Below are 15596 nucleotides of genomic sequence, written 5' to 3' on the forward strand. Positions count from 1 at the left end.
AATAGTTTAGTCCAAAAACATGCTCATACAAGTGTTCAGTACAACCTACAGTGATTTGGCACAGATACTGCACCGTAGAAAAGACCTTTGACTAACTCTCTCAGCAAGTGAGATAATCTGATTAGGCCCACAAATGGGATGTAGTCAGCACAACATTTGACTAGACATGAACATGATATTTTATCTGTGCAAAGGGGAAATAGTGAGGCCCTTGGAAAGCCGCAATAAATAAAATTAGAGAGAGAGAGATCAGCATAAAGTTGCAGTGCAGATTATACAGGTGGTGCATTAGAAATCTCGAATCTACAGTATGAAGAGAGAATCGTCTTAACATACCTTAAGAAATTAAAACCATGTACATGAGTAAAGATAAAGATTATTTTGAGTTAGGAGACTGGAGGATTTTTACATCAAATAAAAAGCTCTGGAAAAAGGGATGTGAGCATTTCAGTCTAGTATGGTAACCTGACTACGACTAATATAAACAAGCCACTGTCGTCAAAACAGCTGGGAAACATTTCAGCTGCCAACAAAATTAATGAATACTCTGTTTAACTCTGCTGTTTACAGGAAAGCCCAGCCCATTATTAACGACACTGAACAATCAGTCATAAATTCATGAATTTCCCCTAGGGGATAAATAAAGTATCTATCTATCTATCTATCTATTTAAGATTTTGAGGTAATGTCTTCTCAAGAATGCTGTAGAACGCTTCCACTAAAAAAAATATATGCAAGTGTATTTAATATAATGAACAAACAGCAATAAAATAATGGGATTTTAATTACAACAGTTGTATCAAATATCTAACATTCAGTATGAGAAATTAACAACCCATAAATGTGTATTATATTACATTTTTGTGCATCCAATTTGACTTGTACTAACTGCGGATATTGTGCCACCGACTACAGTGTTATTCACCTTGTCCTAGTCATAATTGTAGTTCGTTGACAATTACAATTAAAATTTAGTTTACATTTGTAATATTTAATAAGATAGACAGGCTTGAGTTTAAAGGGGTTCAGTTGTTACAGCTATAAAGACGTGTAAATTTGCAAAACATAAATGAATTTCCAGTTTCTTCACTGCTTTTGTCCTGATTTAAAAGTTGAATTCAGTGTGAAATAAGGAACATTATGGGTGTATCTGAAGCTCTGCTTTCCAGACTGTAGTTATAAATTCTTTTAAATCCCTTGACAGAGTATAACTACTCCTCTCTCCCCAAAATAACACGTACCACATGATGGCTACTGCACTGTTTATTTAACTGCAGATATCAATGTGATACTGTCATGGATGGGATGTAATTACACCATACAACTATTTCAGTGTTAGCGAGTCTTAATGGAGCGTCATCATGTGAGGTCTTACATAAAGGCTACTAGTGGTAAACAGGAAACAAAGTGACATAAGCCTACTAAATGATCATTTATGTCATTGTTATCTGTATTGTATTAATTTGGATTCTGCTCCATTGTGGCTCAAATAATAAATCATCCATTTTCCATGTGAATATTTCATTAAATAGACAGGAAATGTCTCTATGAAGGTTGCACTACTGCGTATTGGTAAAAATACTTCCTGATTTCAAATGTTGAATCAAATACTCACAGTACATTTGATTTATCTCTGCAGTCGAGTCATGAAAGTCCTGGAAATACGTCAGACAGGCATCTGTTAATGTGAAAATTAAGACAGTTGGCAAACCGCTGTCTGTAGTGGCTATTGTAGTAGTAGCTATTAACACTCATTATCAGAATATGTAGTCCAATCGGTGTAGGGGTCAGCCAACATGTTCTGATGATATGTGGCCAACGTAAGCTCCACCTCCACAGCTCATAAAGATTAATAATTATTGCTCTCATGGGTTTTATTGCAAGGCCAATACGTATCACTTAAGGTGAAAAAACAGGATGGTTTCATGTTTAAAAAGCAACCAAACTTCCCATGTCAAGTCACAGATTTCCAACTTATATAAAAACAAAAGGACACTTGCAAAAGGTGTTGGGTACAAGCCCCTGGGGGCTAAATTTGGTCTATGAAACAGACTGATATACTCTTCTGTATGTCCGACTTGTCAAAAATGTTTTTTGTTTCTTTGAGTGGCTAAAAATGTTCTTCTGGCAAAAGAGAGAGGTAATCCTCACAGCGGGCTGCCCTGGAATCCCCTGGCGAGTACATTACTGCAGCTGTGTTCAGCTCAAAACACAGCTAAAAGCCAGAGTTCAAACAGGGAGCAGGAACTACGTGCTATAGCTACAAGGCACTTGATTTGACTCTCTATTCATTTATCTTGAGACAAAATTACTGAATTACTTTGGACAGGCGCTGGAAGCTGTCAGAGGAGTACTCTGCTTTACTAGATTTATTGTTGTGGACTAACACTATGTCAGAAATGCACACGGCCTTGGCTCAAGGTTTGTCCTCTACTTGGAACAACTTCATCTTGGAAAGAAGCCTGTCATTCTTTCCCAGACGAAAATAAGAAAAGAAGCATGGAACAAGATGAGGAATAATTCAAATTTCCGTCTATTCTATCCCAGGAGCCGTTTGTTCTTGCATAAATATTGACTTTCAGGCTGCACCTTGAAAAGCCCGTACATGGCATCTAGGTTAATATTCGTGTTCTTCAGCTTGATGCCAAACATATTTTAAAGCTGATAACTGATGCCTGATTTGATCAGAATGCAGCCCGAGATAAAAAAAAAAACCCAAAACATTTCAACACACCAGAAACACAAATAAGAATCCTAACTGTCCGATCAGGATCCGGTTTCTGTGTTCTTATAGACTTTCAGGGCATGATTGCAGATCTCAGACATAACATGAACCCTGAAGGCATGTTTCCTTTTGTAAAGCACAGATTTGGGGGTTGGATTATCTATTACTAACCTGCAGACATTGAGAGGAAAATGAAATCTATTCCAAGTATATAAACTCTGCTGTTTATTTGTAAGTGAGTAAATCTAAGTGCAGTCCACTTTATTAAATACAAATTGCAGCAATTCAAATGAAATCTGCTCCTAGTTTGAATCACACTGAGCTGGCTACTATGGTTAATGAATAAAACGTAATTGAGCACACTGAATTATTTGTGTATTGTACAATTTATTCATTCCAGACACATGAAAACTAAGTGCAACCTACACAAATACTCATCCACACACACGGCACACTGATGAGTTTCATGTACACCTCAAAGATGAACTCTGCAGAAGTGATCAGCGTGACCCATGGTCCGAAGTTTTATGTACAGTAAAGCAGAAAATTGGTTCATACTCTTAGAGAGTTAACGTCCTCCCATAGGGAATACACAGCATTTGTTCTGATATGTGTCATATATATTTAAATCAATGCCCATTCTTATTAACTGTTTTATTTTTTAATTGTTCTATTTAGACCAACACTAAATAGGGGAATATCAAGTGGCATGTAGCAAAAAAGGAAACCTGCAGATATTTGTGAGTATCACGTCAACATTTTCTACACTCATAAGCCTCAGACGTCCACATTAGACATTATCACAACCGAAACATTTATTTTACAATTTAATTCAACCAATTCTGTTGTTGTTCTTAGCTGGTGGTGGTCTCTCTCCTTGACAGTAGAGCCAAACCACTGATATCAAGTAGAGCCCAAAACAGGCAAGAAAATCATAATGGTATGCCACAACCAAAAATACCACTAACAAGGTGGTGTATAACAATGTTTTTGAGATATTGCTGCAGGAAAAAGTCTTTTTCCACCATGAAAGATTTCCACTGGCGCTTCTCTGTTCACTTGACAGTGGCAGAGCTGCAGAGGTGGGCTGGAGATCTGCTACGTCCTGGTCTTCATGAAGGCAGCTGAGGTGTTGCTCTTCGTCCAGAGACTCACTGATGGAAGGCATGCGTGTGGAGAGCAGTTTGCTTCTGCTCACAGAGGGCCTTTTGCCCACACTAAACCCTGTATCTTTGTTTCTGTCTTTAGCGGCCTGCGCCCCGGCGTGAACAGCCCTCAGACAGTGCATGTACAACTCCACCTCATCGTCTGAGTCAGAGTCTGCCGAGGCGCTGTCATGGCTCGTTTGGTCACTTTCAGGTTCATCTGTTAAAACGCACGAGTCTCCCTCTGCGGCGAGGGATTCGTTGTCAGCTTTTGATCGGTCATGTGTAACATTCTCGCTGCTCTGAAAATCCTCCTCTTTGTAAAGATGCATTTCGGTCGGGATGCGTGCGCTTCCCCCCTTCTGCTCTTTGTCAATTACACTCTTGTCCTGCACACTCACTGGAGCAGATAAACCATCCTCAGCCTTGTTTTGTGTAATGTCTAACCTCTCTTCAAAACACTCCACTTCATCTTTCCCGTCCTCTCTTGTCATTCCCTCTGAGTCTGCATCTACGACCTCTGAGGCTCCTGCTTCATCAACTACAATTTCCTCCTTGTTATTTGGATTTTCTTCTTCTGCATTTTCCCTTGGTTTTACCTGATGCCCCCAAACCACACCAGTTTCATCCCCATCGTTTGAATCCATTTCCATTTCTACCTCTCCCTCTTTTTCCTCTTCTTCTTGGACATTGGTCCTTTTGATATTGACCTCTTGTATCTCTGCAAAGTCTTTTTCTTTCTCCATCTCTGTCTCCTCTTGCTCGTCTCTCTTCTCTACTTCTATCTCCTCAGCTACTTCTTCCTCTGCAGCTGTCTTTTCTTTCTGTGTGGCTTCAACATTTTCTAATTGTTTCTCATCAGCTTCCCCATCTTTTTTGGCCACAATCTCCCACATTTCTTCCTCTCCAGCCCTCTCCTCGTCCTCTACCCCCCCGACATCTTCAGCCTTGGTCCCGTTCTCTCCTGCAGCCGTGAGCTCCTCCACTGGTTTTTCCTGTGGTTTCTCTTTTTCCTCCTCTGTTGTATCTAATGGCGTCTCTACCCCTGCATCCTCCAACTGACCTCCTTGGTCTTTCTCCACTTCATGGATATCTGCTTTTAAACTTATTGTCTCGCTTTCCTCTTCAAATGTTAAAATATTCTCCTCCTCCTCTTCAACCATCATCTCCCAGTTTTTTACTTCAGCGTTGTCTGCTGAACTAAAATCCTCCTGTTTTAAGACAGCTGCTTCCATTTCATGATGCTCTATTTTTTCCGAGACAATAATTGGTTCATCTTTTAAAGCGTCTTCGCCTTTCAACTCCGCAAATATGTCATCACATACGTGATAGTTACTCATCATTTCTGTTGTCAGTGACTCAGCTTCCTCATCACTAACCTCAATTTCAGCTGAATGTTTTGTTTCATCCTCGTATGAATTGTTAGTCAACTTATTTTGCTCTTCCGCGTTATTAGTTTCTTCCTGATTTTCCACAGATGTGTCGGGTGTTGAGAAGTCCTTTTCCTCAAGAGTTTCACAATGAGAAATGTAGCCGCTCGCAGTTTCTTTTGCCGCTGAATCACTGATTTCTGTGGGTTTCAAACCATGTAAAGGTTGTGAAAGGCTGTGGGCCTCTGAAGATGCAGTGGTTGTTGATATTGTTATGGTTTCGCCACTGTCATCCTCCATGTTTGACTCATTTTCTCCCCCGCCGCTGCACTGTTGGTTTGTCTCATCATTAACATCCTCTAATACACTCTGAGGAGGCTCAAGTGGCAGAAATGACGTGTCCAGACTGGCCATGACTTCTTGAGCTTCACTTTGTGAAAGTGTTTCATCTAGACTGGCTTTAATTCGTGAACATAGATTCTCCGGCAGCTGAGCCTGTTCTGTTTCTGCTGTTGTTCGGTTTCGGGGGTCAAGGGTCAGATTGTCTTCCTGTGCTTCTCCCTGGAGATGTAAACTCTGAGTGTGTATATCTGCACTCAACAAATCTGCATGTAAAATGTCTACAGGGTGTGGATGTACTTCTGTATCTCCGGATAGAGGTTGAAGAACTTCAGATGAATTTGTGCATCTGTGCTCTGACTGTATAAACTCACCTGGATCCTGCAGAGTATCTGTGCGGTCCAGGATGTCACCTGCACTCAAACCTGTCTGTTCTTCCTCGGCAGGAGGACTATTTAGAGTGGCATCTGAGCCGCCATCTTGTTTCGATTCCTGCATCTCAATCACATTTCCCTGAACATTGTCATTTCTAACATCTGTTGGAGCAGTGCTGCTACTCTCTCTTCTTTCAGTATAAGGATAATGTTGAGTTAAGTCTCCAGTATTCAGTGTAGCCCGTTTAGGATTTCCCCCATCACCTATGCTCTGACTTTCACTTCCCACTCTGCCAAACATCTGATGATACAGTGGAGCCACCACGGTACCAAATGTGAAGCTGGTTGTCTGGCTAACAAGGCTCTCGCTGATCACTGCTGAAATAACACTGTCAGCCGGTTCATCTGCAGTGCTGTTAGTACATTCGTAACTTGTGCCTTGCTTCTGACTTTCCCCCTCGGCTTCGGAGACAGACTTGTTGGTATTTCTGCTTTCTGCGGGGGCGGGCTCATCATCTGAATGCTGTGGGTTGTCTGGGATATCTGTGGTACTCTCACCTCCTGTTAGTGTGGCTGAGTCAGCCAAATCGTTGCTCTCAGATTTCTCTGGCTCACAGACAGATATGCTCTCATGTACTGGTGACGTATCATGTCGAACACCAAAGAGGGATTCGCTGCATGTTTCTCGCGCCTCAGAAACAATGTCAGAACGTTCTGATTTGCTCCTCCCCTCGGAAAGTGATCGCACATCTGATTGCTTTTCCTTTTGGCTTTGGCCTTCTTCTTGTGCTTCCTGCTTTGCTTCTGGAGGTGATTCATCCCTGTCAGTGTCGCTCGCACCCCTATCTCTTTGAGCAAAGTAGTCCCTCACCCGGGCCATCCGTGCAGCCTTTCTGCGACTTCTTCGGCTGGTGTTTCGTCTGTTCTCGACCTGAGCATCAACAACAGGAATAGATTCATTTCAGCTCGCTCACACAGTAGTTATGATGTTTTAGGAAAAGGGAGAGGGTTGACATGTGAAGTTGCATATCACACACTAACACGCTAAGATTAAATACTGTATGTGGCTGCATTTTTGATTTAATGCAAAAGAATATAATAGCTCACATGACAAAATATGAGACACTGAAGAACTGCAAACAGCATGAACTAAGTGTCCTTGAGGTGATGTTACACTGGCGCTACTCAAGCTGCAGTCATGTGACATTCTCTCAGAAAGTGCACCAGGGTTCATGCAAAGCTTTCAGTTCCTCCTGTACCTCATAAACACACCATGGTGCCTTCAAGTACCCTTTCATAATACATCAAACCTGTCAAATCAAGTCTGAAAATAAGGCATGGTTTTAATGGTTTATCAATTATTTTATTATTATATTTGTTGAGTAAGTTGTCAATCACAGGACATAACATACTTACTTAACCTGCAAATACAATTATGTATGGCAGCAGAAATGTAACCTGTTTATTGCATATTTGGCAGCTAGAAAGTCTGACGTCAACTATAAAATGTCTTAGCAAACTGGACTGTTGTGTTTTGGTTTATGACTAATAAAAATGAAAAGGTGAGTTTTTACTCACCTGTAATTTCTGTACATCTTCCTCTGCTCTTCCTGACTGCCCATCAGACATTTGCTTGGCTTTCACATTATTCACTTCCTCTCCGTGTTTTGACACATCTGTAGAAAAGAGGAGACGTTTGTGCGTTTATTTTGCAGCCGCACTATTACAGATGTATGCTCTTTAAAGTCATTATTTTCCTCATTTCACAATCAGAAAAATAAATATTCACCTGCTGAAATATTTTCCTGAGACGAAGCTTCCACGGCTGAAATGTTTTCCACAGACGAGAAGTTGTGACTGTGAATTAATAAGATTGTGAACAGTCAGACTTCATTCATGTCTATCTGATATAGGTTCACATATAGTTTCACAACCACATGAGGCAACATATATATATTGTGTATATATATATTAGTCCTTTTGATTAAGAAACATTTCACTGCACAACCTCTGCACCTCACCACGGTTTTATCATCAAATCATTTCTTTAACAATATGACAGAGGATCTTTCCACATGGTATATGAAATGTCTACAGACCTCATATAGTCGCCACTTAAATAAAGCTAAAATAAACCTGCTTAGTTTATCCTTTGCTCTACATATAGAATTTGATGTAGTTTGATCCTTCTCTAAAAGAGCAAGGCTTTTAATAAACTATAACGTGACTATATCAGGTTCATGAATAGCAAATATTTCTAAACCTGAATGGCAAGAATTGGTCTACTCTTCCATCTATGATTCTCATAATCATATCCACTGAATTGCTTCCAAAAACATCATCACTATTGACCATTTAAAATCCTTAACAGTAAAATACTTCACACATCTTCACCTGGCAGTCTTAAGGCAGCTTTTCTTGTTCATGTTTTCCTTCTGCGGTTTGGATTTCATTCTCTGGTGACAGAACAGCACGTAGTTCTTGTTGTTATTGTTGGCCCAGAACGTCCCCACGGGAGTCTCATACCGCAGACAAAATTCAACTCTGGCTCCGAGCTCCCCGAATGGAGGCACTAAGGTGAGCTTGAATGAGAAACAGTCCATCAGACTGTCACTGGAGCCGGGGACGTACTCTGCCAGGAGGTCAAAGTGGCTGGACCAGGCGTCTAAAGTGGTCCGGATGTATACTGCCTTACTATAGGAGATGTTGAGGACACGGATCACTCCTTTCACGATTGTGGTCCCGGGAAGCAACTCGACCGTCTCCAACTCCACTTTCTGGTCCCGCACTTTGACGCACAGCTCCTCAGTAGACAACGGAAGGGAGAACGTGTGAGGGGAGAGGAAATATTCCTCTGCCTCTTTACCCTCACCCTCAGAGGAGTCACACCCTGGCAGCAGAGGCACATCCCATGTGTCAAACTCCTTCACCTGCACCAAACTGAGGCCTTTGGCGTCCGCAAAGGACACTCTCCTGGAGCCAGAGATGGGCGGCCCAGGGTCCGAGTCCGAGTCAGAGACAGAGCTCCTTCTCCGTGGGAGAGGGGAAGATTTGGGCCTGATGCCGATGACCACTTCGCCCTCATCATCGTCCACATCCAAGGAGCTGAGGCCTGGCACTCCCAAGAGGTTACAGGCCCCAGAAAGTCTTGGTTGTCCCACAAACTCCATGGGGCTCTCCGTGAGAGAGTCAGCGGGAAAAGGAACGGCAGTGCTTCTGCTTCTGGCAACTGACATTCAACATGCTCTGACTTAACAGATGGAGTCGAGTTACAGATGACATTGTTGCAAGGGCCAACACTATAAATAGGCCAGAAGAGACTTAAACTATGCACAGTAGTCTAAACTCAGGAGGAGAAAATATCATCCTCTACGCTCTGTCAGGCTGCGTTATGTAATCTAAATATTTAGATCAATGCTAATCTAATTTTCTTACTTCAAAACTATCCAAAGGTTTTGTAAACATCTTTCTTGTTTATCTGTACTAACTGCTCCCTGGAGAGTTATAATGATATTTGCAACAAGCATGAGATTTACTTGGGCAGCTATTTGTCTGTTGTTGCTTTTGGCCCCACAATGGGTGACATGACATCTAAAATGGCCCTTTATTTTGTACAAACTTATAGTTCCACTGACCACTCGCTGACTCTCTGATGGTGCAATAGCTCTGAAAGCCTGATAGTGGGTTCCACCATTCCACACAAGTTCACTCTTTTATCTGCTTATCCCGTATCAGCATTTATCTGCGGATGCCAGAATTACACAGTTTACAGTTACGCATTGTGTTTGTACTATTTCCTGTGTTTATCTCACAGCTGTGACAGAGTGCCATGTCCAGCCCAAGCCCGTAACCAAAGCGGTTAGTTCTTAATCTTACTGAGCAAATAAAAATACATATTTTAACAGCGGGGTAAGAATGTTGTGTCTTAGCTGAAGAATGGTGAGCCACCTCCTGAGTTGGATATGAACGGTATAAAAGCATGTAAAGGCTGTCAGGGTAGATAATGTCTGCGTCCGGAGGATGTGGGGTCTGATTCAGGCATGATACTTTAAATTACGCTGCAGTTGCTATAGGACGTAGAAGTTGCTGTAAAAATAAACAATGAACAGAGAGAAAAGACGAAGACAACATCGAATGGACAATCCATACCTGGAAGAACAAAAAGCAGGATGCAGCTTCACAAATGCATCTAAGACAGAGGAGAGCAGCAGAGAAACTGCCGTACAAGATGAGGCTGCAACAATGTCAGATGCTGTCGGCGCCCACCCTCCAGATAACACGGTGACCTCCTCAGACAACCCCTCCTCTGAGGAGGCTCAGCTCTTCTCAAAGCCCTCGCTCTCCTACATCGCCCTGATTGCCAAAGTCATCCTGTCCTCCCCCTCCCAGAAGCTCAACCTGGCGTCCATCTACAGAGCAATGGAGGAGCAGTTTCCTTACCTGAGGAGCCGCGGCCCGGGCTGGAGGAACAGTGTCCGGCACAACTTGTCCGTGAATGACTGCTTTGTGAAGGTGAGCCGCTGCGAGGACGGTCGGGGCCATCACTGGGGGGTCCACCAGGCTCACCTCAGAGACTTTCAGCAGGGGAACTTCAGACAGTACAGGAAGGCCAGAGGGAGGAGGGAGAAGGAGCCGTATGACAAAGTGGCGGGGTGTCTGGCTTGGATGGAGAGCAGCTGCTTCCTGGGAAAGCTCTGTAAGAGTAGATCTCTGGGCTGGGTGGAGCCACGATGCCCTCTGCAGGAACCAAGGAGGTATCAGATGAGTTCTTTGGACTGGACTCAACCATGCTGTCAGCCTTGGAGTGTCCATGTTGGCTGGGTACAGCCCCCCAGCTGGATGAGACATTACTGCCAACTAAACACATGTAGCAGTCTTACAGCTGGGAGAGGGCACACCGGTAAACCCCTGACCTCCAGACTGCACTGTTGGGGGACGAATGACCCAGAAATGAAATGCGTGAAGGAGTCACGTGACAGCAGGTTCATGACACCACCAACGCAACCTATTAGGTTTCCTGGCTGCTGGTGTATGCCCCCAGTCGTCAAAGAGTTAATAAAACCTTTGCCTTACAAAGTCAACTTTTAATTTCACCTCTGAACCGTCCGGGAGCATTAAAGTATAAAGTAAAACAAGGTGGAAAATACACGAGAAGGTTTTTCCTGTATCTAAATATACAGAACAAATGTATGTTACTTTTTTCTTCCTGCAGGGCAGATAAATACCAATCCAGTAGGTGGCAGAAAGTTACCTTGGTAACAATATCTACATTTCAATCATTCATTTCTCTCAAGTCTGTCCTGCTTTAACAGCAGAGAGAGGATCTGTTCGACCTCTCTGCTCAACTGTCACTTATATAAATGCACAACACTAATTTGCATGGTATTAATAGTTTCTCGTCTACATTATTTTGGTGTATATTCGTATGTATGCCATGTTATGTCTTCATTCTTATGCCACGCCATGAGAGAAAGATTTAAATATAAAATAAAAAATAAAATCACATATTCAAGGTTTTTTTGTTTCCATCTCGTCTCACCAAAGGACAACAACTATTGATGTTACAGCAGCCTGGCCTTTGCCTCTCCTCCTCCTCCTCCTCCTCCTTCATCGTGCATTTGCGGTCTATAAAACATGTTTTTGCAATAAAGAGCTGACATTAAAAGAAACGGCTAACAGGAGCGTGACAAAGCTGGCATGCTTAAAAGAAGGTAACATACAATAAAGAGTAAATAAAGAGTGCAACAGAATGAAAGAAGCTGAACACAAATGCTAAAAAACATGAGAGGGGAGAGAGAGAGAGAGAGAGAGAGAGAGAGAGAGAGAGAGAGAGAGAGTGAGAGAGAGAGAGAGAGTGCAGAAAAGTCCTGCACTGAGTTTATTACATCAGTCATTTGAGGTGTTGTTTGTCAGTGTAGCTGTGTTGAACTTTCACACTGGAGGGTAGATTGTATTTATCAGCAGCCCAAATTAAAACACTTTTATTTGTTTTTAATAGATGTAGCGATGCGCCATTCAAATGAAAGTGCAGACACGACTGTAAATAGCTCTTTGATAACAGTTTGACAGTTCAGCTCTTTTTGTTGTTCAAAACTCTTAGATACTGCATATCTAAATAAAGTCACACACAACTATACTTGTCTTTTCTCAAAGACACGGACCCTTTGTTTTAACCATGAAACACAATAAATGATACTTGTATTGAGGCATTTTGTTGCTTTTTTTAAAAAAAATGTTATTCGTTATTGGATTGTGTATGTCTATGAATATCAACAAAGAAAAGCAATGCCTGCAAAAATGCTTCTTATTGAAAATCACAGAATCGTGTCTTTTTCTGTTTATCATGTTACAATATACGTTGTATTTGTACATCACTGCAATATAGACATAATGTTTACTGATTAGTGTGAATCCTTTTAAAATGCAGAAGGAAAATCCTCACTCACTGTTACTTTTGAGCTTAAAATAAAATCAATCTGCTCTAGCTGATTTGTAACCGTTTTTTTTTTTCTTCTTCCTGTTTTTCACAACCTGCTAATCAACTGCTATTCTCACTGTCTAATTTTCTGAGTGATAACGTTACTCCTCCCCCTCAGGTAGACACACAACTGTAGCAGTTCTCCCCCCATCCTCACTCCAAACTGCATGACTTGGAGACATCAACTCCTGCCTGGCTGCTCTGAATTCAACTGTTCACCTGAACGGTACGTGTGTTTATTGCTATTCTGGTAGAAATAAAGGCATCACAGAGCTTTATATTATGAGCATGTGATCAGCTTTTTCCTCTTGCATGTTTTCTGGAGTTAGTACTTGAAGTGAAACTCCTATTTGTGCTCGGTTTTAGAGGCAATAGCTCTGGTTTATAAGTGTTAACTTGTGGTTCTGTAAATTAAATCTACAGCATTTCATTGGATTTGAAACCCTGCATTGTTTGCTCAAACTGTGCAGAGGATTGTCTCACTGTATTTTTCTTTTTTCTTTTCTTTTTATATGTCCTACTATAGGACGTACATGACCACCGTCTTCGTCTGCTTTTAAAATTCACAAGTTAGTTTTCTGTCCTGATGTGGGATTTATTGCAAAGCCACACAAAGGTGTAATTTAGCAGTGACACTGAAATGTATCTACAGCGTCTTATTCTTGCAGCTTATTTATTGTTGGCTATCTTCTTTTAGGACCTGAGCTGGGATGCCTGAGTCTCCTCTCAGTCCCACGGCAGCACGTCAAAACCCAGCCAGCAGCCTCCTCAGTCACACAGACACCGGTGCAGGAGAGAGAGTAGCTAATGGGGACTCCTGCAGTGGAGTGAGAGGTGAAGACTGGCAGAGTCTCCACCACAAACAGGTATCTTCATTCTCCTCCTACCCCTCATCCACCGCTCCTTCTTCCTTCATTTCTTCCTCCTCCTCTTCATAAGCGGGAAATAGAACAGGCTTAGGCAAACAGATGTCAAGAGAAATACCGCAAGTCAGCTCCATATTAGACATCCTCTGACAGGACACCAAACCCAGAGCCTGCAGCTCTGTTGACAGTGACAGGGATTTCATATGAAATCTGATCCGAGTTGGGAGTTCACACGCAGAACTCTGTTTGTCCTTCATTATTAGCTTGTGAGTCAGAGCCAGGGAGGAATAATTGTCCACACACCTTGGCCAAACAGATGCAAGTGAAAGGCAAATAAGCATGGCCCTACATCATTTTATGGTTGTCTGTTACGATTCCATCCCTGGGAATCTTAATCTAAGGGATCAGTGAAACAACCAAGATAATGAATGCCTGTCCAGCACCGCTTCCTTCCCACTGTTCTCTCGTCTTGTCAGTTTCACTCTGCCCTTTTCTCTTAATTCATTTTCAAAATCTGCACTTGTAGTGGCCTTTAAAGAATTTGAACAATATGAGAAAAAAAACATAAGTACTCTCCATAGTAAATGGTCTGCCAGCACTGGATCTGTGTGATGTGAATTTTTTAAACGTGTTACTTTTTTTTTTTTTTGTTATTTCCAGCTAACATAATGACTATAGTAAGTGACAATGTCATAATGTCTCTGTTGCAACTGTCTGCCAGTGTGTGAATCCAGTCTTCAAAGCATAATAATGACTTGTGAGATGAAAGTTTTTCAACCTGCCCGCTCTAAAAATGTTGTAAATGAAGACTATTTACAGTGAAGACTGGGTTTCTCTCATAAAAGAGAAGGACCTCCATCTGATATCTATTGTAAAGCGTGTAGCATCCAATCCACATGGCACACAAATGGTGACCCAGTGATTTGTAAAGCCTGATAATGAAGCCAGCTGGATGTCAGCACCTTATTTCGAATTGCACTCAAAAGAGTATAAGACTGGCGCTGCAGCTATTCTGATTTTAACGATACATTGATTGATCATTTACCTTAATCATTTTATGGATTGTCAGAAAACAACTGCTGGTTTTATCAAATTGAAATTGAAGAGGTATATGTGGTGGGTTAAGTTAGGCTACCCTGCACATTTTTGTACATGTGGGTGACTTTTTTTACACATTAGGTTTGTTGGCTGTTGCACCCAGTACAATGTAAATAACTTCAGTGTTTTGTTTGTACGTAGCGCTAGAGTTAAGTTGGACGAGTTAAGTTTAGTAAATTTTGTTTAATTAGTTCCTGTAGTCAAAAAACCATTCAATTCATAAAGATAAAATGGATAAAATCCTCACATTTAATGCTTGATAAAAGACGTAACTGAATAACTCAGTAAAAGTGTTTTTGATTTTGATTCTTTTGATCAACTAGTCAATTAATAATGCAGTTGTTTCGGCACTAAATAAGGTATTATACATGCATACAAGTAATTCAGATCCATACACAAAAACAAGAATTCCTCAACTTGTTTTTAATGTTCTTATCTTATCTCATCTGTCTGGTTGAAGCACCGGAGGTTTTATCTCAAAGGACTGATGACAAAAATGACAAACTTGACATCTCCCATGTGTTCTTCTTTCATTACATCCGAGTTATTACACCAATATAGACATAAGGCTTCACTGAAACCTGTGAAGAACATCAGGTCACAGCCTTCGTACAGCAAATGACATTTTGTGTGGAGAAAAAAAAAAGGAGATATTCAACATTTGAGAAAGTGGCATAAACTGTTGACTAACTGTTCTGTATTGTTTGTAATACAATCTGTTAAATATGTAAGTGCCTTTTGTTGTCTCTAAATGCAGTCTTGGCAATTGCTGCTGCCTCTGTTTGACTACAAAAGGAGACAATCACTCTGTTATTTGTCACTCAATCAGTAGCAGTGCAGATCAGTTATTATTCTGTGAGTGTTTGCCTTTATTAATACCCATACACTTCTATTAAGAGTCACAACAAGCATGTAATTGTGTTGCTAATTAACCGGTCAGCCTATCTCCCATCTCATTTAGGGTCAGTGACACGAGCCAACATTATGATGTTCACAATAGGTTGACAGGACTGTTTTGTAATTGGATTGGAAAGATTCCCATTGGATGGTTATTACTGTTTAACACCTGACACTTGCCTGCCGTCTCGCATACTTGTCCTCTTGCCTTCACTCTGTAGACTGTAGTCCAGCATCATTTTTATCCCTCCTCTTCCTCCCAAAGGTGTTTCTGGCTATGATGGCTCCGCAGCAGATGCAGCAG

The 15596-nt window shown here is 41.5% G+C and overlaps 1 protein-coding gene across 1 annotated transcript; it reads right to left on the reverse strand.

Annotated features, from left to right (window-relative positions):
• Positions 1 to 3092: 3092 nt before the first annotated feature.
• On the reverse strand, positions 3093 to 9325 carry ppp1r3ab (protein phosphatase 1, regulatory subunit 3Ab). Its single transcript, XM_056386778.1, has 4 exons — positions 8348 to 9325; positions 7743 to 7810; positions 7532 to 7629; positions 3093 to 6884 (listed from the first exon to the last, which is right to left on the reverse strand). Exons 1-4 carry the CDS (start codon positions 9187 to 9189, stop codon positions 3558 to 3560), a joined length of 4335 nt encoding a protein of 1444 aa, XP_056242753.1. The 5' UTR covers positions 9190 to 9325; the 3' UTR covers positions 3093 to 3557.
• Between the last annotated feature and the right edge of the window lie 6271 nt (positions 9326 to 15596).

This window comes from Seriola aureovittata, chromosome 10 (assembly GCF_021018895.1).
Source record: "Seriola aureovittata isolate HTS-2021-v1 ecotype China chromosome 10, ASM2101889v1, whole genome shotgun sequence".
NCBI lineage: Eukaryota > Metazoa > Chordata > Actinopteri > Carangiformes > Carangidae > Seriola > Seriola aureovittata.